The sequence below is a fragment of the Drosophila sulfurigaster genome, chromosome X, assembly GCF_023558435.1.
Source record: "Drosophila sulfurigaster albostrigata strain 15112-1811.04 chromosome X, ASM2355843v2, whole genome shotgun sequence".
NCBI lineage: Eukaryota > Metazoa > Arthropoda > Insecta > Diptera > Drosophilidae > Drosophila > Drosophila sulfurigaster.
In genome coordinates this window covers 13,972,861-13,997,682 of record NC_084885.1, presented here as the reverse complement: position 1 = coordinate 13,997,682, position 24,822 = coordinate 13,972,861, and the positions used below count along the sequence as shown (strand labels likewise).

General features: G+C 39.3%; 1 protein-coding gene across 3 annotated transcripts; it reads right to left on the bottom strand.

Annotated features, from left to right (window-relative positions):
- Positions 1-954: 954 nt before the first annotated feature.
- On the bottom strand, positions 955-24,785 carry LOC133849363 (tyrosine-protein phosphatase corkscrew). Of its 3 annotated transcripts, XM_062285395.1 has the most exons (11): positions 24,631-24,785; positions 23,536-23,723; positions 23,337-23,463; positions 5,748-5,910; positions 4,393-4,572; positions 4,196-4,313; positions 3,017-3,870; positions 2,861-2,951; positions 2,449-2,638; positions 1,798-2,375; positions 955-1,729 (listed from the first exon to the last, which is right to left on the bottom strand). In XM_062285395.1, exons 1-11 carry the CDS (start codon positions 24,642-24,644, stop codon positions 1,617-1,619), a joined length of 2,616 nt encoding a protein of 871 aa, XP_062141379.1. In that variant the 5' UTR covers positions 24,645-24,785; the 3' UTR covers positions 955-1,616. The 3 variants fall into 3 exon arrangements, with proteins under 3 accessions (XP_062141379.1, XP_062141378.1, XP_062141380.1); XM_062285394.1 differs by lacking the exons at positions 23,337-23,463; positions 23,536-23,723; positions 24,631-24,785 and adding an exon at positions 11,079-13,074; XM_062285396.1 differs by lacking the exons at positions 23,337-23,463; positions 23,536-23,723; positions 24,631-24,785 and adding an exon at positions 5,992-6,046.
- Positions 24,786-24,822: the final 37 nt, after the last annotated feature.

The window sequence follows — 24,822 nt, the reverse complement described above, 5'->3', positions numbered from 1 at the left end:
CAATTGTTGACACACACACATATGTCATTCGCCTTAAGGTACAATTGTTTTGCTTGTTTATTGCATATAAAAATTGGCTCACATTTCGATAAAAGAAAAACTAGACGACACACATGCACACACACACACACACACAGTCTCACTCATAAACATGACAATGTAAAATTACAAATTACAAAAAAAAGCACATGTATAAGTATAGTGTAATATGTATAATTATGTATGCATAATAATTATAATTGTAATAATAAAATTAATAATAATAATAATCATAATAATAATGCCTACATCGAGAGTTTATCATTTAAAATGTAACACAATAAATTTGATAAGTTATATTCGTACGTCCGTATATAAAATTAAAGCAAAATACATTAATTCAATCAAAATGAGAGAGAAACAATCTACAGAATACAGTTAGCTACGCGTTATACATACACATACATACATATATATGTATATATATACATATATATATATATATATAAAATTATAGAACGTTACACGTTTTACACACAAAAAATGGAAACAGCATTCAATTACAAATTACGAATTTTTCATAAAAATACACAAAAAGTACAAACAAGATACATTGACGCGGGGAGGTTTACAAGTTAAAAGGTTAACAATAAGAAACTTATGCACATAATCAGCTTAAATTAATTGTTTATGCTTAATTGTTAAGACAAGGCAAATGTGTATAAAATTTATAGTTCTTTATATTTTCATTGTTTAAATGTTTATGCTTGTGGTTTTTGTTGTTTGATGTTTGTTGTTGGTTGGTGTTTGTTTGCCTTGCCTGCGAATTGATTGATTTCTTATGCGCTTGCCGCTAAACTGTTCTGTTCTACGTTTTATCTGTTCGATTATTCTGTTACACACTATTTTATGCTATTCTGTTCTGTTCTGATCTGATCTATTCTGTTCTGTTCTGTTCTATTCCGTTCTTTTCCGTTCTATTTTTTTTTTAACATTCTGTTCCGTTTGACGCCATTTTCTTTTGAATCACAATCAACGCTTTTGTTTTGTTTTCATTTCGTTTTTCAACACTTACAACACTAAAACAATATTTGCTGCTCTTAAGCCGATGGTTCATCAACTTTTACAATGCTAACAACTATGGGGGCATAGGGCGGGTATAAATTGATACAATTACAAAAAAATTGAACATAAAATAATAGTAATAGTAAAAATAATTATAAAAGAAAATAAAAATAGGTGTGATTACATACAAACAGTTGACGATTTAAAAATAATTGTTTTGAAAACAAAAGTTTCGGCTTTTCAAAATGGCGCGCTAACTTTGTTACAAGTTCGTTTTGGAGGTAAGAAAGTGCTTGCGTGCTGCGTATGTGTGTGAGTGAGTGGGAGAGTGTGTTTCTGTGTGTGCATCAAGTGCAAATGCAGCTGTCGATAACATTAGCAATCATTCCTGTACATACATACGTTGCTCTCGCTCTCACGCTCCTGTTGCTTGATGCTGTTGGGCTGTTGCTTATAAGCTGTTTCTGTGCGAGTGCGAGTGAGTCAACTGTACATGATCTGCTTATGTTCTGTGTAAGAGTAAGTGTGTGTGTGTGTGTTTGTGTTTGGCTTATGATTTAGAAATTCATTTGTCATGTTTTGCGCGGCGGCGTCGGTGGCGGCGGCAGCGCAGGCGCAGCAGCATATGCGGCAATATGTGGCTGCCTCAAACTGTTCATGTCTTTGGGAATGTTTTTGTATTTGGCTGAAAGATGATGGGACTGGTGAGCAACTTGAGTAAACCCGGCCGGCCCATGACCTGTTTCTGCTTACCTGCTGCTGCTGCTGCTGTTGCTGCGGCTGCTGTTGCAGATGCTGCTGCTGCTGCAGTTGCAGGTGCTGTTGCTGATGTTGCTGCTGCTGCAGTGGTTGCCTGCGACGCCGCTGCTGCGGCTGCCTGATCAATGTGCTTCTGTTGCTTGAAGGCGGCCAACGAATCGCTATAAAAATTTGATTTGCGCAAATTGCTGTTGCCGCCATTGCTGCCAAGAATGTTGCCGTTGCCATTGGCATTGCTGTTACTGTTGCCGCTGCCGCCGTTCATGTTATTGCAATGATTGTTGCTGTTGCTGCTGCTGCTGCTGTTCGCTGCGCTATTGTTGTTGTTGTTTGCGCCCAACGGCGGCAACGGTGGTTGCAATTTCGAGACATGTTTGCCGCTCGCCGCATTTGCAGCATTCAACGCTGCCAATGGATCTCCTGTTGAGCCCGCTGCTACTGCTGCACCTCCTCCTCCTCCTCCTCCTGCTGCTGCTGCTGCACCCGTTGCCTTACTTGCTACTAGACTTAGATTAGAAATTGCTGGTGGTAGTGGAGATCTTTGTGAATCATTGCCAATTTCATCAGTGTACCTGCGCAAATGACACGTACAATGTTCAGTTAAATACAGTTTCATATACATTATGTGCACAATTTGCAACTCACTTGATGTTGGTGTACTCGCGTCCAACCTGTATGCTCTGCTCCTCGGCCCGCTTGCGTGCGATCAGCGTCTGGATATAATGCTGCACGGCGTAATAGACAAACTTGTACTGCGCCTCCGTTTGCACCATGCCTGAGCGCTGCGAGCGCACCATTTGAATTGTGCGCTGAATATCAATTTCGGTGTCCAAGCCTGTGAGAAAAAAAGAGAAGAAGAGAATATAATGAATAAGTAAAGCTTTACGGCAAGCAGTTTTGCACTGCTGGCAATTGCACTGCTTAGCTGCAACAGCACACTGCTTACACAGTATTAACAACGCTAACAGCACTGTTAACACTGCTGTTAACCTGTTGTGGAGCTGCATTCAATTACAATTTACAAATATCTAACAACTTGAACCCAAGCCACACTTACCATTTCGCATGATCTGATCCAGTATCATGTCAATGACAATAAAAGTGCCCGTGCGGCCAATTCCCGCCGAGCAGTGCACACAAATAGGACCCTGCAATTGAAATCGAATGTTAACAGTGCTCATGGGCGGAAAATTTGATCTCAAATTATACTTACGGGTTTCTCGCCAGCATGCGTGAGATTGCTCTGCTTGGTGTTGACATCCTGCAGGAAGTTGAGCACACAGCCAGGATCGGCGGGCACACCGTGATCGGGCCACACTTGGAAATGATAGTGATAGATGCGGCGCTCGGGTTTGTCGCGCCACGAGAACAAAAACTCGCGCAGCGTATAGTCATTGGTGGAGTTCTCCTTGACGCACTGGACCTTGGCGTGACCAAATTGCTTGCACTGTCCCTCGTCGGGCCAATAGCGTTCGCACTTGGTCTTGCCGCGCTCAATCTCCTTGGTGGTCATCACAATGACGCGCGTATTCTCCTGCCAAATCATGTTCCAGAAGTCCGTTTTCGTGTTCGCCAAACAGCCCTGGGTGGCAATGTACGTCTTGAACATGTCGCGCTCGACGCTCAGCAGCGAACCGGAGACGCCGCTGCTTGTGGCATGCGACAACACCGAGGGCGGGGGCGAGGCATCGCCGCAGTTCTTCTTCAGCAGCATGGCAAGGCAACCGTTGAGCGAGGCCGTCGACGTCGACAGCGATTCGCTGCGTTTATGCTTGCTCAGCGAATCGGATTTGCGGCCACAGGTCACACAATTGCTGTAGGGCAACGTTGCCGATTTGACGGCGCATTGGACGCACGTCTTGTTCAGCTGCTGGCAGTTGGGGCAGTTGCGTTGCGTCTGCGCGGCGGTGCAAGCGGCACACGATTGCACCGAGTTGAGGCTCTCCGAGGAGCTGCTCATGTTGTACAGATCGCCGTCGGTGGGTAAGCGTATGTAGTTGGCATTTATGTACTCGGCTCCCGGTGCACTGCGCTCCACATCCTGCAGCTTCACACGCGTGTGATCATCTGAAAGATAGCCAAAGAGTTGCTTGATTAGTTCAAGATTTAATTAAGGAAACAAGTATGCCATAAATTGGGGAATTTCTTAGGCCATTAAATGTGGTATGGTAATTGGATTCATTTGGAAAGTGTGAATGGGGAAATAAGTTAAGGAATGGAATGAAAGTGGAAGTTGTTGTGGAATGTAATGTGGACTCAATTACTTAAGAAATTCCTTAAAATGTTTGTTGGATTAGTTGACGGTTAGTCAACGAGTTATTAAGGAATTCCTTAAGCCATTGGTTGAGGGTTCTTTTTGCAATTATTGGCTATCAAACAGTTGACGACTTACAGGGCAATATGTTGCGGTAGCGATTCTTCAGGCGGTTCTCATCCTTGTAGCCCTCCTGGCGCGAAAAAGTATCCCGACTGTCCTGCTGCAGCGACTCGAACTCCTCCCAGAACCCACCCTGCAAGAGGCAGACAAACAGATAGTTAGATTAACATCTCCATTCTGGCATTCCAACTCTGAATTAGATTCCCACTCACCTTGACCAGCTGATCGACGCGAGCATTGATGCCGGCCGCTGTGATGCGTGTGGCATTGAAGGGCTGACGCAGATGCACCACTGTGCCACAGGTCTCCACCATCGGGTTGCGTTTGTAGTGTGCAATCAGTTCGGAAAGTGTGGCAAACGAATCTCCACCGCCAACGTCGTATTTCTTATCCTGAAACAGCAACAGATAAATTTGGAATGTTATTCAACAAGGTCCAAGCACAATGCTAACTAATATGCAACAGATCAAGACATTCAAAAAAGAAAACTTATTGAAATAAGTCTAGCAAACTCCATTGGCTGTTCTACAGGGTAACTACAGGGTAACTACAGGCGACTAAGCGTTCGCGTTGAACCGCAACAATAAAATTAATTAAAAAACGCCACACAATTAGCTAATAAAAGTGCAAACGTGACCGCAATGTCAAATCTAAGTGAACAACAAAACAACAAAAAGCCCAACCGGTCATGTAAATAACATTATTGTAAAAAAAAAACACAACAAAAACAACAAAAATGGCGTCAGAAGCACCAACACAACAAATAGTAACAAAGTTACAAAAATATATATTTTATTTTGTGGGGACTCACAATAGTTTCGTATTGGTAAAAACAAAATATGGGATTGTCGTGTTTAGTGGATTGGCAAACAATCTTATATAATACTACTTTATAGTGCTATGCACAATTCTGGCTTGTAAATCAACTATTTATATTTATAGCGAAACTTCAAGCGAACTCATTTCAATTTCAAATCCATTGTGATCGAGAAAAATCACATTTGAGTTTGCATATTATTGCACTGGGGAATTTCTTTGCCTGTTAAACAAGCAGTGCAGCACGAAGCAGCGATGTCGGCAAGCAGTTGAGAGTGCGCCAGGCTTTGGGCTAACAGCTGACCGCTGGCAAGCAGTATATTTACATTACGCATACGCCACGAGTGCGCGAGAAATGACTAAAAAATTAAATGAACTCCTAAATGCGATGACAATAAACAAATGTGTGTGCACGTATTTGCACGTTACAAACACACACACACACACACATACACACGTTCAATGTAAACGTTGTAGAGTATATTTATTATAAGCTGGCATATGCAAGCACACAGTGTATACTACTAATTCAAGGTCAAACGATGAGGAACTTTACGGCCAGTCGTTTGCATTACTTGTATATCAGCTGCTGTTGTAGTCATTGTTGTTGTTGTTGTTGTTATTACTACTGCCATTACTTGTATTATTGCTTACAGTCAGAAATCGATTTGCATTCTATATCTATATCTATGTCTATGTCTATAAGTTTTTGTTTTGGCCTTTGCATTTAGTTTATTAATTTGACACTTACCTGCCATCGAATCATGACATGCGTCACTTTGTCGTCTGTGCGCACGGAAAGCACAAAATCACCAGGTTTACTTTGAGATTCACGCACAAGAAACGAACCACTCCTGCCACGCTCCAATATCAATTTTTCAGCTTCCTTGCCAGAAAGATTGCCATGAAACCATCTGCAATAAACGACGAAACAATAACATTTCGTTTAATCAATTCAATCAATCAATTAAGTAGTCTGTTAATGTGTGCTCAACCTGAACACAGCTGCTGAAGATTGTCTGTTGTGCTACGTGCGCGCTTGAAGTGCAACTATGAACTGTGCACAACAAATGCAAACACAGGCGAGAAGCGCGCAAAAGCAAAAAGTAAAAAGCAAAGCACCAAATGACAACAACTAAAAACGATGCCGACAACACAGGCTGACACTATGACAAAGGGGGGCGAGGCGAGGGGTGGTGAGGCAGTGCAAATACAAAATACGAATACAAATCGAATTGAATCGTTTCGCATCGCAACGAATATGCGCACAAAAATGCAACAACCCGAAGAAAACGGACAAATGCAAGGCAAACAGCAGCAGCAACAACAACAGCAACAACAACAACAGTTAGCGACGTGTGGAAAAGTGCAAGTTAGTTGCCATGTTGTTGTTGTTGTTGTTGTGGTTGCTGCTGCCTCGACTCGGACTCGGACTCTGCTTACATATAAGGCTTTGTTGATTTGTCGCCTGTCCAGGCCATATGGAAGTAGTCATAGTTATAAGTAATACTCGTCTGGCGTTGCGTATACATATATATATTGGTATACCATATAATGTGTATTTGTAGAAAACAACAATTGGCAGCTACTGTTGCTGCTGACACAGAAAGCAAAAGCCATCAACAAAAACAAACGCAAAAAGGCTGGCGGCTGTTGTCAGTCAAATGGCTTATTGCAACAGCTCTGCTGCACTGCTTGTGACGCAGTACCGATGACAGCAAGCAGTGTGTCTCAGCTTGAATTCGAAACACAATCGAAAATCGGATGTTATCGATAGAACTTTCTACTTTAACAAATTGAAGAGCAAATACATTTTGCATAATTTTAAATTTTCATAAAAAAATTTAAATATAAAATTCAATGAATTAACAGGGTATACGCTTAGTCGCAACGTGTTTTCGTTTGGCTTTGGCTTTGGAATTGGAATTGCCGTGTTCTATTTTGCATAAATAACACTAACTTAAAAAACTTGCTTTGAATTCGAATACGAATACGAAATGCGAATGCGAACAGTTTCAGTCGTATGTATGTACATGGCTCGGTAGTTATTAAAACACTTCTCCAGCCAGGTAGTAACTAACAACACCTCGCAGAGTTCGTCGCCATCAATATGTAGATGTATACTACAAATGTGGTCTATATGGTATAGAATAGAATCGTAAATCGAGCACAGCGAGCAACTGCGAAACAAATCAATCGAATTAAGTTGACTTGACTTGAGTTGTCCTTAAGCCGGTTTCGATTTAAAAACAAACTGTTGAGCATCGTTGTCGGTGTTGTTTTGGGGTCATAGTTATCATAAAACATGCGGTTTAATGCTTAGACTTAGACTCATGCGTTATGTATGCGTCGAGTTTTCCCTCGATTTATCTTCCGTATATGCATGTGTGTGTGTGTGTGTGTGTGTGTTGGTTGTATACTATTTATAGATATCGACTTTACACATTATTGGATCCGTCAGTCAGCATAGCACTTAGCATGCCTTGCGAATAACTCGTTACTCGACTCGTTACTCTCTCTCTCTCTCTCTGTCTCTGCGTCTCTCTCGTTACATATTCAAGGTGGCTCCCCAGCCGGAATGAATCTATGGCTAATGATAAGAATGTCGATTCCGCTGATCATGTTTGCAACTTGTGTTGATTTTTCTATAACTTTAATATATTTAGCAACCGGAAATGGCATTGGAAATGCCGATAGTCGATTGTTGGTAGCTGTTATCGGATAGAGATCATTAATTGCAATCCCATTCCCATTGATCTCTGGCGTTTTTAATTTTTTTTATTTTTAGAGTTGTCAATCAAATGCGCGCCAAGATCTAAAAATAACTTGATCATTGACAAAAGTCATGCACAGCAGTTTTGTCGCTTGTGTTGGGGTTGCATGGAAATGCTAATGAACAAAATATGTTAATCAAAAAACATATAATTACCGCAAAACACTTTACAAACTTGCGCAACACTGGCTCTGGCTCTGCTGCGGTTAGTTTTGCGTTTTATCGATGGAAACTCAACGGATTCGGGAACAACCCGCAATGCTAATAGAATCTACCTACAATTCCTTCTTCCAATCTTCGTCCCGTGCTTTTCTTATGCTCGATTGCCAAGTGATTCAATGCGATAATTGACTGCCTCAAAATTAGCACATTTCTCATCTGTCTATTTTTATTATTATAATTTCTGCTGTTCGTCGACGTCGTCGTCGTCGTTGTCGTCGCTGTTGTCGTTGTATTTCTTCGCATTAACGGAAAAATTGTTAATTTTGGACTAAAGGCAGAAGGCAAAAGGCAATTACATACTTAAAGTATTCAGTGTTTTGTTTTTTTTTTGTTTGTTTTAATTGCCCCATCAAAATGTATTTTTGCATCTGACTGCTGTTTGCGTCACGTTAACTTGACATGTGCAAGTGTTATATACCCTGTAATTGGTGCCAAATGTTTCGTGTTTCAATTGCGTGAACGTGTGGAGAGATCACGTAGGCACTTTGTACATACACAAATACAGGGTATTTACTTGACAGCAGCAACAGCTTAAAAAGCATTTGTCATATGCAAATATAAATGCAATTTGAAATAAATTTGAAATAGATATAGATATAATAAATAAACTGTTTTCATTTGCTTTTGTCGTTGCTCACTTCAGAATGAAGTACACTGCTTAGTCGAGGGTATCTGGCAAGGCAAGCAGTTCGCTGTTGTTGTCACAGTCACAGTTACTGTTACAGTTTCAAGTACAGTTACCGTTACACGCACACAGGAAGCAGTCGCCGTGAACAAAACTCAACCTGTTGGCCATTCATGAATGCGACGAGGCGACGCCAAAAAGGTCAACAAACAGCTCAGCTCAGCTGAGACTCAGCCTCAGCCTCAGTTGGAGTCTCGAATCTAAATCACAATCGCAAATATATCTACTTGTGTGTGTAAATATATTCTATATAATTATGCATACATACGAATGTATATCGCATAAATTATCATTTGTCACAGCTTAACAAATTTGTGCGCTCGCAAAACTCACGAAATAAAAACAAAACACAACACAACAAACTGGAGGCTGGTATCCACGGTATTCGAGTTCTGTGACTGAGAAGGGGGCGAGGGGGGCGAAACAAATTGCACATATTTCAAATTGCAAATTGTTTCAAGTTTTATGCCCTTTAGCAAATCACTTGGTTGTTAAAAACTCATTCATATGTTAGCTTGTAGCGTTTGCTAAAGCACTTCACATATCCAAAAAAACAAAAAAAAAAACAAGAGGCAAATGTAACTCATTAAGCTTTTGCGCTTTGTGCTCTTCACACACATTAATTAATCAAACTGCATGGAAATAAATCAATAAGAGCAGCATTGACTGCATATAATTGATTAAGTTAAGTTGCAAAATGCAGCAAAAGTTGTCATCAAGTCAGCACAGAAATAGATAAGACTGAATAACTTGGAGTTGCATGATTTATGCAGCTATTAAGTTAACGCGTTAATGTGCTACAAAAAGTTCTAATATGTTCAAGAAAGTGAGATTGCTTTATACGCTGGCGAAAATCAATTAACATGCGGTTGCAGCTGTCAAGGCAAGCAGTACATACGAGTAGAGTAGGTGAAGCAGTGCAGTGCAAAGCAGTGGAGGGGGTATAGAAAGGAGTGTTAATTGAAGTGCGCACTCTGTTAACGCTCTAACGATAAACAGCAAAAGTGACCCACTAAACGGCACAGCCGGAAGTGCAACGATGCGACCCTGGGGAGCTAGTTGCCTCCACCTCCAAGGTCTGTGCTGAAAAGATTCCATTGCCAAATGAGAGAGAAGGGGAGGGAAGGAAACGGGAGAGATGAAGTGCGGGATAAATGTCTGATAAGCGGTAAACACACACAGTCGACGACAATGCAAAGAATTGAAAGAATCTGTAAGCTACACACCACATGTGTGTAAACAGTGGTGGGTAAGAGGGGAGGGGGGTGTGTGTGTGTACTCCCACATCCAGATAATAAAAGCACGTTTATTTAGCCAAGGTAGAGAAGAGGCTGCGTTGTCTGTTGTGTGCCAGTTACGATTCGCAGGTATGCGATCTTTTCCTTTTTTTTTTTTCTGTGTTTTTGTCGTTTATCAGATGCCCGTATATGTATTTAGTTATTTATGAGCCTGGCATTTGCTTCAGCTTGTAGCACGACGCTAAATGGTGTGGATCATTTCATTAGAACTTATGTCGCAGTTCTCTCTCTCTCTCTGCGGCGGCTCTAAATGCAAAAATCAATAACAAACAATACGCAAAAAACAACTTGAACAATATCAACAACATCGAAAAAAAATGCCATAATAAATAAGAGACTATAATACCATTAAAATGAGACGAACGAACAGTTGATGTTCTATAACTTGATAGATGCGAAATATAATTTATCTCTCGCAGTACTTTTTAGCGAGTTTGTCATAAAACCGCACTTAATTGAGGTGAGTCGGAAATGCCTGGCTGTTGACTATTTTTCATTTTTCATTTTGGTTATAGGGTATATGCATAACTGAAGCTCCAACTGTTGAGAGATGTCTCATAAATAGGAGTGCAAACAAAGCGGAGGGAGCGAAGAGAACAAGAAAAAAAAAAGATGAAAATCAGACGTGCAGGCGTTTTGTTTACCCATATTTTGACCATATATAAATAAATGTGTGTGTGTGTGTGTGTGTGTGTGTTTGTATCTGTCATATGTCTATCTATTAGAATGTCACTAGCCCCACTCAATCGGTTGCTGTTGTTTTTGCTGATGCTTAGCTTAAATATTTACTCATTTGCGTGGCAATTTTGGGCACATGACAATTTGTTGCTATTACTACCATTGTTGTTGTTGTTGCTGCTGTTGCTTATTAGATTGTTGTTAATGGCAGCACAACAACAACAGCAATAGCATTAATTTAATTTGTGTGGCGCACGCGCCTCAGCAGAGATATAACAAACAAGGACGCGCGCGTTTTAAGTCGCGCCTAATTTGTTAAGCAGTGTGCGCGCGTTTTCTCGACGCGCCCAATTTGAGGTGTTTTTCTTCTTCTTCTTCGTCTTCTTCTGTTTTTTCTTCTTCTGTTTGCACACAAACAACACTTACTTGAAGCCAAGGAGTTGCACACGCATGGCCGCCAGGAGCGCCAGTGTGTCGCTGGAGCCGCCAAAGCTGTTGTGCGTTGTCGCAAAGCTTGGCGGCGACGCTGACCACGATGTGGGCGTAACGGGATAAGAGGCGGATGTGGCGGCGGTAGGCGGGGCAATTGTGATGCTGTTAGAGCTGTTGCAGCTGCTATGGCTGCCTCGCGGCGAGGTCAGTGGCAGATGCAGCGACTCTGTGGAGGAGCTGCTCGATGACGCTGTCGTTGACACGGGGCGAACTCTCAACTGATTGTTGTTGTTGTTGCTGTTGTTGTTGTTGTGGGCAACGCCTCGGATGATCATGGCCAGCTCATCGTTGCTCATGCAATTTTTGCACTGTCGTTCATCGGTTGCAGCTGTTGTTGCTGCTGCTGCTGCTGTTCTTGCTGCCTTTGTCTTGTGACCTTTGCTGGGCTTTGATTTTGTGTGACTTTGACTGTGACTCGAGGTGTAGCTGTTACTGCGACTGTAACTGTGACTGTTGCTCCTCGACGTGCGTCCTCCTCCTCCTCCTCCTCCACCTCCACCTCCACTTCCTCCGCCGTTGCCGTAATGCGCTTGTATCGCACGCTCGTATTCGAAATTGCGCTGTTTGTTGTACTCATTAATACTGTTATTGTTGTTGTTGTTGTTAATATTACTGCTGCTGTTGTTGTTGCTGTTGTTCTTGTTGTTGTACACCTGCTTCTCCTGCAGTTTGTTGTTGACAACGTTGCCCAGCGAACTGGACAATTTCTCAAGGCACTTGTTGAACAGCATTTTGACTGCTTGCTTTTTTGTATGTTTTAGTTTTGTTTTGTTTTGCACTGCTTGCGACTTGTTGCACTTTTATGTTGCGGTTTCTTGTTTTCCTTTCTTCTATGCGGTTTTCACTTTCTAGCAATTTTTCCGCATTAACTTTCTCAGCACACACAAAAAAAAAAAAAAATAAATTGAATACGATTGTAAAAACTTCCACAGCGGAAAATACGCGATAAAAGTTGTTTGTTTTCGTTTTTGTTTTTTTTTAATATTAACGTTTTTGTTGCTGTTGTTCTGGTTTATGTAACGACTTGCTTAGCCACACAACAAGTTGTTGTTGTTGTTGCTGTTAATGTGTTAATGCTTGTGGGCTGTAAATCTATATACAAATGTGTGTAGTATATAGCAACTATTTGTGCTCTCTTAATAAGAATAACAATAACGTTTATTTTGCATTTGTTTTGGTTTTTATGTTTTTTTCTTTTTTTTTACTTTGTTTTACGATTGTTTTTATTGCACAATTTTCTTAAAAACCGACAGCAATTTCTTTTCTTTAACTAAAGTTGTCGTTGTTAGTGTTGGAATTGTTGGTGTTGTCGATTTCGTTGACAATTTGGCGGCTGTTTTGGCTGCTGCGTCGTCCAGTCGCGTTTGTGCTGCAATCAAATGCTCGAAAACGAATGCGGCTGAAGGCATAATCTAGTTTATCGCGTTAATTGAAGTTAACAAAAATAACTGTGTTATCGAATGTTTCGCAAATCGAATTTGATTTTTTGTTTGTTTTCCTTTTTCTTTTTAAAAAGCCGCCCACGCACTTGGACTGCTTGTTGCACTGCTTGGGCGCGAATTGCTCGTTAAACTGCTGTTGTATTTCTGCTTTGTTCGCTTTGATAATGCGTGTTGTTGCGCCGTTGAACCGCAACTCGAGAATGAAGCTCCAGCAGCCAAGTGTTAAGCTTTTTGCTCAAGTCTCTGGCTACTTCGTGTCGTCGTCGTCGTCGTTGTCGTCTTCGCTGTTGCTCTCGGCTTCTTCGACTTCGGCTTCGTTATTGTTGGTGTTGTTGTCGACGTCGTCGTTGTTCTTGACTCGCGTGTTGTCTCTTTTGCTGCTGGAGGTTGCTTTGGGGTTCTTGCTTGCTTTGTTGCTTGTGCTCGCTTGCTCTGCCGCTCTGTTCTAAGCGCTCAGATCGTGTGCTCGTGAATGAATGAATGTTGCCTGACTGCGTGCGCCGCTTTTTGTTTTAAATGCACGAAAATGCGAAGCGACTTTAACTCGAACTCACAACTCGAACTCGTCTTAATCTTGGTCATAACATGTCAGCCTAATGTAATCACTGACGTTCTTCTCCACCTTTTTTTGTTGTTGTTGTGCCGGGGGGAGGGGCACGAGGGCGTTGGCGTTCCCGTCGGCGCCGTCGTCGTCACTCTTGTTATTGTTATTCTTTTTGTTTTTGTTTTGATGCCCGATGACTGTTGTGTGTTGTGTGTTGACAACAACTGTTTGTTGTTTCTTGTCACATGCAAGAAGTGACTTGCGGCTTGCACTGCTTCTTGCACAAGCAGTGGTAAACAGAGATGTACCGTAAGCGATGTTATCGTTGTTGTTATCGATTTACAGATTTTTTACCCTAACTGGAATTTTGTTTACGACTGAGCTTTTAAATGTTGTTATTATCGCAAGGAGGACGCCCCTACATTAAGTGCAATATTTTACAACTAAATAATTAACAATAAGATTTGCTGCTTCAGTAAATAATTCAGTTTAACACCCGATACTGGGTGGGCCCACCCATGATATTTGAAAAGAATTGTTCGTATTACAGCTAGAGTGAAAGCACTGCACTAGTCAAGAACCATTTGAAAGTTGCCCATCATGCAGCGACGGCACTTTTACTTTTACACGTTTCACACATTGCACACATTGCACATGTCGTGGACAATGACTAAGTTGTAAGTAATTGAAATGATGTGTGTACTGTACTACACTGTACTACATGATCGCTGCTTGTTGATTGTTGATTGTTGCTTGCATGTGACAGCATGCACTTAGTTAACAGCTATTTGAATGCTAAGCGTTCGACATGGCAAATGAATCAGAAACCGAATTCTCATTTATGTATAGGTGTGTGTGTGTGTGTGAGTGTGTGTATGTGAGTGTGTGTATATATGGTCATAATGTGGATGAGATGGTAAAGCAGCGTGTAAGCGCCGCCAGTTACCTGCTACCGGAAATGAAATTGAAACCGAATTAACAATGCGGGCAATTTTTCGTAGGGGGGGGATTTTGTTGTAGCTGTTGTTGTTGTCGTTGTTTTTGTTGTTGCAAAACCGTAATACAGGGAGATAGCTAGCACACAAAGCGAGAATGAGAGCGACAACGAGAGAGAGAGAGAGAGAGAGAGAGAGAGAAGGGAGAGAATTACGGCGAAACAGCTCTTCTTCTATGGCGCAGGCGCGCAGACGTCAGAGACGAACGTGCCCCGCATATTTGGCAGCCAATTTTGGCTTTGGTTTCGCGTTCACATCTTGTGACGACGTGCGCCACCGACAGTGCTCATTCTCAGTCTCAGTCTCCGTCAATAGCTCTGGGCACTCTTGGCGACAGACAGACAGACAGACAGAATCGGGACTGAGCTCGCTTTGTGGGAGTTGTTGGCGATGACAAACATTTGGCTTACGATAGTCTTAGTCTCAGTGAACGCCTCATCATCGAATTTCGCTGGAACTTTCGCAACGTCACAAATTGAAAACAACAGCCAGCAGGCCATAACATTAATCAGCTTTAATAGTGTCTTAAAGCAGCAACCACAATAATATTTGTTGAAAAACAATCAACTTACAACCACGTTGTTTGACATAAACAATAACAAGTTGATGAAAAGCCTAGAACTTGCCTAAGCAATATCATTGTTAAGTTATCCCAAAGAATCTATACAAACAATATCCTCTTAAAGACTACGTAATCCATGATGAACAGCTTGCTAATGATTATTGTACTCAACTAATAACAAATTTACGAAAATATAAGAAAATTATCAAAAATATCGAAATATTTATCGAATATAATATTTGGACTACAAATAAAATTCAAACTTAAGAAATATTATTTCAAAATTGATGTTCAATTTGAATTTCATTTAAAGTCAAAATGTTATATATCCAAAAAAAAAAGTATTCGATAATTTATTATAAACTATAAAGTCTTTACTTTACAATTGTCACATAATATGAAAGACAAAAGAGTGAGACTCCAAATTACATAATAAAAGAAAAAAACATTAAACGAATATTTCAATTTTTCAATTTTTAGAAAACACTAAAAATAGTAAACAATGTAAAGTTTTAAACATTGTTTACTATTTTTAGCGTTTTCTATAGTTTACATAAACTTTGAAGTTTGCTTTGTTGATAGACAAAAAAGGACAACCACAAAAAATAGTCACAAAACAATCAATTTGCGTTGACTCAATAAATTTGTTAGTTTAATTTAGCCGAGACCACAGTACGAAATAAGCTGTTAGTCACTGTACAAATAATTTCATTAGTTTAAATTGAATTATTAGCCGATTATGTGAGCTGTCGAAGTACTGAAGTCGAGAGCCAACGCAATTTGAAATTCAACAGAAATTAGAACCTGAACTTTTTTGATGCAATCAAAATTTCCAAATTGCGTATTTTCGATATAAAATTGCAAGTGATTCAGAGAATTACTTTGTCAGCTTAATTTTCAGAGTTTCACGTAATTTGCCAGCAAATAAAAAAAAAATGCATAATGAGATGAAAGTTCGACACAAAACACAATATGGAAAAAGTGAATCTCAGAAAGTAGATTATCAAATCAAAGTTTTGAAGACAGTTCTGGCAAAGTAACAGTTGTGTAATTGCAATCTTGTTGGACTGCTTTTGAAGATCTGTAGATAGAGGCGAGAATAATTACTGCATTCGAGTGTATGAATAGTTTTACGAGTGTGATATGATTCGTATTTTCATTCAGAGCCATTTCAAGAGCATTCAAGCGACGACCTTCGTCTACCCAAAGTGCTGCCCAAAACAGCCGCTATACAACAACGACAATGACAACAACAGTAACAACAAAAGTAATAATAATAATAATAAGAAAACCTCAGCGCGATCGCATTTGGGCACGACGAGCGAGCGACAACAACAACAACATGAAAGCGAACAAAATGTTCATATAAAAATAAACATAATTTATTGTTAATAACGATTTTGTGTTGTGCGCAAATGTCGGCGTTTAATATGCGAGGCGCGAAACTATGCGACGCATTCGGTTGTCCATTCCCCAATCTCCAACCTGCGACCATCCTCCTCCTCCTCCTCCTCCCCCTCCCTCCACACCGCTCCAGCGAATCTTCCTCTTCGTCTCGTATTTTATTTTTGTACTTTTGTTATACCAAAAAAAAAACTCTCTGGAGCTTCACAAATGTTCAGTGGGACTTGGCATTGAGGCGTCCCCAACTTTGAGGTTATTAGCCGGCCAGTTATCGGCTCTAATCAATCGATAGCCAAGTTCAAGGTTTTGCTTAACTCGAAACCCTTATTATAAAGAAAATTAATACAAGCAACGTTTTGAGTGAGTGAGACTCGAGTGAATCACTCGCCATTTACATGATAAGCATAGTTTGCATAATTCTTATGAAGCAATAACTATGTATTTACATAAATGTACTATACTATATATAGTAGACATACATATGTGCATATTTGTGAGTAAGTCTCGTGACTCAACTACGTAGAATCGATAGCTTAGATGTGATATATAGTATTTAAAGCTAAATCATCTTTGATAACTATTTCACAGAAATCAAATTCTAGCTACACCCTAAGTATATTTCCTTTTAAATTCGATTTTTTATTATAAATTATATTTTGAAATTAAATTGATCTCCAATTTTTCTTTAATGAGAACTTATATAAATGTCTCTGGAAGATATTTCGTTCTTTTCAGAATTGTAAATTTAAATATATCTAACAAATTCTATTTTTCATAATAAGTATTTTCTCTTACTGAATTTATCAACGAATTTTAAATAGTTCTATCAAATATAATTTTTAAAACATTTTCTCTATTTTCAGGGTTTCAATATATCTCTAACACTCTTTAAGTCGCTATCTTTTTGATTTATCATTTTAAATAATTCTAAAAAATGTACTCTTTCTTAATTAGTTTTTTTTTATTACTGAATTTAAATTTCAAAAGTTCTAACAAATCAAATTTTCAAACCATTTTCTCTATTTACAGAGTATCAACAAGAGCCTATATAAATATCTTTGGAATATATTTCGAACGCTCTTTAAATCGCTTTATTTTTAAAATCATCATTTTAAATAATTCTAAAAAATTTACTCTTTCTTAATTTGTAAGAATTCCAAATTTCAGTAATTCTATTAAATTTAATTTTTAAACCTGTTTTCTCCAATTACAGAGTATCAATAAGTTAGTTTCTCATTTCTCAAAGGCAGTGAAATAACATTCGAATGAATATAAAAAATTTAAAAACTTTCCTTCATAGTTTTTAAAAATAAGTACTAACGATCAATAAGCGAGCAGCTAACAAGGTCAGCAAAATAATAATTATAGTATTATTTTTTCCAATAATCATAGATATTTGGGGGGTGGCAATTTAAATAAGATTAACTAGCGAGTTATAAATTAATAAATAATTAATATGCGGGGAATATTGTAAAATTGAAATCTATATTCTCTTGGGAATCTTTCTCGACGACGACGACGACGACGACGAACAAATGCTACAACTGGATATTTCCGAATCGTCCGTTGACAATGAATCTGTAGTTTATAGACTTTTTACAATTCCGTTTCTTTTATTGTCTGACTCGCTGGCGATGAATTATGAGGCACGACGAAAATAACTATTATTAGCTATACACAGCTGCATTATGCCTGCCCTATGTCACATTGTGGAGGCGGAGTTGTTGTATTGATATTCACATTCATCGGTTTTTTTTTTGGGTCTACGTGCGCTAAGGGATTACACAATCAAGTCAAGTGAATGTAAACCAGGTCAAAAAGTGCAATTTTCTATTGTGTTCGAACAGACAACAACGAACGAAAGCAACAAAGTTGTATGTAAGTAAGTAATAGTTGAATTTACGATTTGCTTTCTCTTATTTGCTTCCGGGATGTGAGACTTGACTTTGTACGATATTGTATGTGAAGGACAACCTTTCGCCAAGCTCTAGCTGAATGCTCAGATCTCATGTGAGGGTTTTAACCAGAATCAAATCAAATATCAATAATATTCAGACTTTGTCCGTCTTTTCATTCTCTGCGTCCATTTGCGGTTTGGCGCACGTTCGTGATGTGTGCTTTAAATCGTGTGGCCAGACCATTTAGGATATAATTTATACACGTCTCTCCACACAGCCATATAACGATCCAACTCATACAACAAGCTCGAAGCATCTAACTGTTCTGGCTTCGTGCGCACATTTGATTAACAACAACAACAACAGCAACAACACAGCAAGAACAACATTGTAGAAGTTGACTTAAGGGAAGTACTCGTACTTGTTCGCAATGCAAATGCAATTGCTAAAGTCAACTGAACGCACAAGATCTGATCAAGCATCGAAGATCAAACACAGCGAAGATAACGCTGCATCGTATCGTATGAATATAAATAATAATCGACTACTGATTTGAATATTCAATCAAATTTTGAATTTCATAAAAAAGATTATTATCTAAGATTACTGATCTGAATAAATAACTATCAGATATTTGTAATAAATAGAATCTTTATAAATGAATGCGTCTAACTGTAGATCTAAAAACAATTTGTAAATCAGTTGAGAGTTTGTTTTGATCGTGCTGTGCGTGATTAGAAGTAATTGCATTTAGAGATCAACAAAAGTACCTCATCTTGATCACACCATAGCATCGTTAACTGAACAGTATAGATCACTTGATCATAGTTGATGGATTGATCGCTTGATCGTTCTGTTTATATAAGAAAGTGATCTTGTTGTGAGTGAGTTTGCCTTTTGGGGAACTACACTTAGACTCAACCAACACCATCGTTTCGATCACACTGGCGATCATGTGATCGTTACAACATCAACGATCCAGATGCTGCCAGCCTTAATGTCTCTTCTCCCTGTGATTGCCAGCCTGCCTGACTGTCTGTCTGTCTGTTTGCTTGAGACAGGTAAATGGGCCAAATAAATAGGTGATAAAATTCTTATGGCCTGATCGCATCGTTATAGTTAAGTGCCTGCTCAGGATGTCACGCAGCTCACAAAATACAATTAGCGTGGGGCGGCAACAAAATTATATATGCCAATATATACCATATAGTATATTGTATATAATATATAGTATATATGAACCATATAGCGACGCTACGGCATAGATACAAATGCCACTTTAACTGTGGCAACTGTGCGGCAAACAGATTTCAATTCTCAGATACGGATACAACACATTCAGTCAGAGAGGCTGACAACGTGCACGGCATAATTTATAAAGCATTTTGTAGGCTTGTCTTAATGGCGAAAATTGTAAACATTTAGCATTTCAAGCTACACTTCAAATGAGCCTGAGACAGCTCAGAAAGCGTCTCACCAAACCCCCATTATTATCCAACCAACCGCCAACACAAAACAAATTGAAAACTTAATTGATTATTGTCAGATTTACTCACTCAAGTGGTTATACGCTCTACTGCGACTATACGAGTTTATACACATTCTATATAATGGAGAATGTATCTCGCATTAATCGAGAAGAAAGTAATGCACAATTAACAATTATCATTTTTTAATTACAACTATGTTATTAAACAACTTGCTGCGTTGCAACTAGATAAACAGCATGTGAATAACACTTGTCGTTGTTATTATTCTTATTGTTTTTCACGCCACTATAATTAATAAGTTTTTGTTGAATATGCAATTCAAAAAGCAAAATATTGATTTCCACTCATAACTTCTTGACGGTAAATCCGTGTAACGTAGAAATTACAAAAAATATATGTATATGCAAAACTTTATTACTTTCGTTCAACAATAATGAAAATACTTATGGATTTGCATTCAAGTATTAGAAAAAGATTGCGAAATGAAGTCATAAATAGGCCAATCCCTCAAGTAGTAAATTTTAATTATTCGAGAAATTGAGAAATATTCAAAAGAGTATATTGCAAATTTGTTAAGGATATTAAATAAAAAAAAAAACTATTAAATTTGTTTAACAATTCTTACAAAAGGTGGAATTTTTCACTTTAACCTCAAGTTTTAAATTATTATTTCGATAAAGTGGCTTAAGAAGTATATTGAATTATTTAATTTAATCGGAAATAACTGAAGATATAATAAACACTAAAAATTGCAAATATGTTAAGGAAATAGGAATAGAATTTTAATATATTTCTTCAATTCTTCAATTCATAGTAATCAACATAAACTATTAAAAGTAGAAATTACTTTTCGCTTAGGTTTCAAAATAAAACTTCGAAATAAAGACATAAATTTGTCATTCACATAAACTTAATTAGTGGCTTAAATTCGAGAAATCTTCGGAAACTTTCTTCACAAAGAGCAACTTTGCCCAAATTTACTTCCTCGTTGCCAGCAAGGGAATCCCAGCATAAAATTGGCTTTTATTGAGGTTCTTTTTTTGTTGCTGTTGTTGTTGTTGTTGTTGTTGTTGCGTTACATCACATTGTAAAGCACGTTACAAACGAACAACACATCAACAAAAACAACAACAACAGTAACATTAACAATAACAATAACCGTTGGAATAACAATTACAATAAACACTAACAAAATGGCGGACGCTGCTCGTACTATGCATACAGATCAGAGCTTTTATGTAAGGCGGAAGCTCACAACTCCCCCACAAAGCAGATCACTCCTCCACACATGCACACATACATACATGTATGTATGTATATACATACGCATGTGTAAGAAGTGAGAGTTGAAAGCTCTTCATAGAATTTCAGCATGACTCAAAAGTTGTTGTCTCTCTAATGAGGAAGTTGCGCCGCAGCAAGCGCAAACGCAAGAGCGAGATGGAGATGGAGAGGGAGAGGGAGAGGGAGCAACAGAGACGGCGACAGAGTTTGCGCGCTTTCTTTTGTTCCTGTTTGTTTGGCATGGACTAAGACTAATTTTAGATTCATTAAAAAACGTGCCGAAATCAATTGCGAGCGTCATCTGGACAAGAGCGTCACGAATTGACGAAAGAGACCGACCGGCCCAGTGAGATCAGTTAAGGGAACAAATCAAATTCGATTTATAAATACATACATAATACAACCAACCAGTAACAACAACAACAAATATAATTTGCTGGCAAAATTAAAAATAACCCACACACAACGAGAAGAACCAATAATTTCAATACTTCGACCCACAGAACGTCACATTGCGAAATTCAACATACAACAGCAGCGCAGGCAATATGCGAATTATTGAATATTGTGCATTGCCTGAATTGAAGTGTCGTGTGGTGAAGTGTGGTGGGGAGGGGGGAGGCGGTTGCGTTTGCGTTTGCGTTTGGGGAAGCAGTCGCTGTGTTTAACGTCAGCGATGCGCACTTAACACAGTTTAAGAGCAGTCTGTTTATCGATTTGCAGTTCGATTTCAAGTTTGAATCTCAGTTGCGGATATTTTTAAGTGGCTACCAAAATTAGCGAAAAAAGGCAGACGGTCAAAGTCAGGTGGGCGTGGCATGGTGTGGCAAAAGGTGGCTGACCGTTAGGATGCGGAAAATGCAAAAACAATGCACGCCAGTCACAACACCAGAAGCAGCAGCAGCAACAACAACAACAACAACAAATTGGAAACACATTAAACAAAGAGCGAGCGAGATGGCAGGCGGCAGCATGAGTGTGGGTGTTAGGAAGTGCAAGTGCGAGGGAGAGCACGTTTGGCTGACTGACTGAGACTGAGACTGAAACTGAGGAGAAGCCATTGTAATAAAATATTTGACAGTCAGACAACAAAAATGTTAATAAGCAATAAATAACAAAAATACTTTAGCGTGTGCGTGTTCTCCGAGTGTATGTGTGCGTGTGTGTGTGGGTTGCAAAAGGCATTAACAGCGGCGCACCAACAATAACAACAAACAGAAATCGCACAATGCATTAACTTGTATGGGCAATAACTTGTGGGTGTAACTTAATGTACATACATATATGTATGCCGATGTGTATGTGTGACACTGCTGCGTTAAATCGTATTTAGAAATTATTCACACCAAATTTCTATTAATTTGGTTTAACATTCACTCGCACACACACACATACAAAGAGACAACCGCTGTCAAACATGAGCATATTAACATGTGCTTTGCCTAATTTTAACAGCTCGCTGTTAACGCAACATTTGCACGTGTCGCTTAGTTTGCGGTGCTGTTAACATAGCAGACAGCGCGTCGCGTGCGATCATTACACATACATACATGCCCGCATATATATGTGTGTGTGTGTGTGTGTGTGGGTTTATCTATGTACGCTTTCTTTTCGCCAGCATATAATCGACGACACAATGCACAAGTGTTTATTTTTATCAAACAATCGCATTTGTGGCTATTGCAATACATAACATTTAATTTGTATGTTTCTTACAAGAAGCAGGCTGAAACCGCAATCGATAGTCTAGTCAATCTGATTGGAAATTCGGCCAATCGCCTTTAAAATTTCAAACACTTTCCCCCAACTGCCTATGCAATATATAATGTACTATATATACTTTAAGTATGAATGTAATCAAAAGTGTTTTCGAAAATTCAACGCACTGTTCGATTTTGAGTACACAAAAAAAAAAAACGAAAAATTGCAGCACTCTAACAAAAACAAAACAAAGCAGATAGAGCTGATACACACACACACACACACACACACATACATGTATGTGTAAGTTGCAATCTTCGAGGTGACGTTAAGCAAATACCCTGTAAGGAGTTCATTCAATTTTGCGCACCGAGAAATGCTATAAAAATGCATGTGTGTGTGAGTGTGCATGTGTGTGTGTATATATTTAAGTTGTTGATATTACAGATAAATAAATACACAACCCAGCACCAAGAACGCAATAATCAACGAACAAGTTCAACGTCCTGATCGAGAATATATGTACACATATAGTATAATTAATACGTGCGACGATTGCAGCTGTGTAGCATAATTAAAATACCCTCTGCAAGGCTGAATACAGAATTGGGTCAAGGAAATGACGAGCTATAGCATATCTATGCATGTTACGCACACCATTTCAATGCATGAGCCTGTGTGTGTGTGTGTATATTATAGACAGCATGGCGACATCATCATCGGTCGAATGAGCCATCAGCTGCACAATGTGTACATACATATGTATGGGAGGGGGAAAGAACTCTGATTCGAATTACAGACACAGCAACAGCTGTTATCGAGAGTGACGTTCCAATTGGAAAACAAGAAGGATATTTAGCCGAGGCACTCACCTTTCCGTTGTGGGCTCAGCGCATATGAGCGGCTGCTTCAGCTCAATGGCCTGACCATTTTTCTCCTTCAGCTCCCCATTCTCCACATAATATTGTACCAGCTCCGGCAATGTTGCAAATTTCTCACCTGCATGACAGAAGGGGAGATGATATTGTGATTAGTTTAAATTGGATGACATAGTGCAGTTTATCCACTTACCTCCATAAAGATCGAAAAAGTCGCCATTGTTTTGGATTTTAATGTGTGTTACCTCGTTACCCCGACGCACGGAAAGTGTGAATGCGCCCGGATTTGATGATGATAGACGTGCTAGAAATGAACCGTCGAAACCTTGTTCCTGTAGTAATGTTTCAGCTTCGATGCCCGTTATCGTTGGGTGGAACCATCTGTAAAAATTAGGGGCATAGTTCATCATCATCATCATCATCATCAACAGTGTGAGTGAGAATGCACAAATATTTAGTGTAGAGGTATTTGATTTGAATGTGTGTCTGTGTGTGTTTATTACAGCTAATCAAGTGGTGTGTAAATATACATAGTTCCTAATATCATTTAATGGGACGTTCGAGTTGTTCCCCCCTGTTTTGGGGTTGCGCATGTCGTGAATCGTGCAAATTGCACCCGTGCACGCGAACGCGATCGTGAGCAGGGAAATTCTCGTTTCGTTTTGCACATCTCCAGCAGCAGCGAAAAACACACACACACACACAAAAGACACCCTGCAAACACCGCAACAGCCGCTGACCCAGCCACCTGCCTGACCAAGCTTCCCCCTTTCCCCATCGTCCCCCCAAACAGCAACAGCGGTAGCAACAGAAACAGAGGTGGCAGGCAGACCGCAACAGCTGTAGATGTAGCCGTAGCTTTAGCTTCATAGCTTTGGCTGTAGCGCGACCGATATTGCGATATTATTGCGAGAGGAGAAGAGTGCAGGGTGGCCGGAAAAGGGGAAAAGGGGACAACCAACGGGGCTGCGTCAGCGGCTGCTGCGGAGCAATTTACTTTCAGCACTTTGTTGCACTTTTTTATCTCAATGTTGTTGTTTCTTTCTCTTTGGTTTTTTGATTTTTGTATATACTTATACATATGTAAATAGCCCCAGAGTGTATCTATGTGTATGGCTATGTGTGTGCTTATGGGCTTGTGCGCGCGTGTATGTGCCTGTGTGTGTTGGGGAATGTGTGTGTAAGTGTGTGAGTGTGTATGTGAGCATGGTACATCTGGGTTTGGAGCGTGTGTGTGCGTGAATCTTGTATGTGTGTATGTGTGTACATTGTCGTTTTTCCTATTTACCTTCGCGATGACATTTTCTTATTGAACGCGCACTTAAAAAATAAATAAATTTTACACTTAACGAAAAAAAAAATTAACTTATATGTATATGCTTTTGTTTAAACTTATTTTTACTGTTTGGATACAAAAAAAAAACTATGGATAGGCAAGGCAGCGTGACCGCAAGCTGAATTTCAAAATATACTAAATACT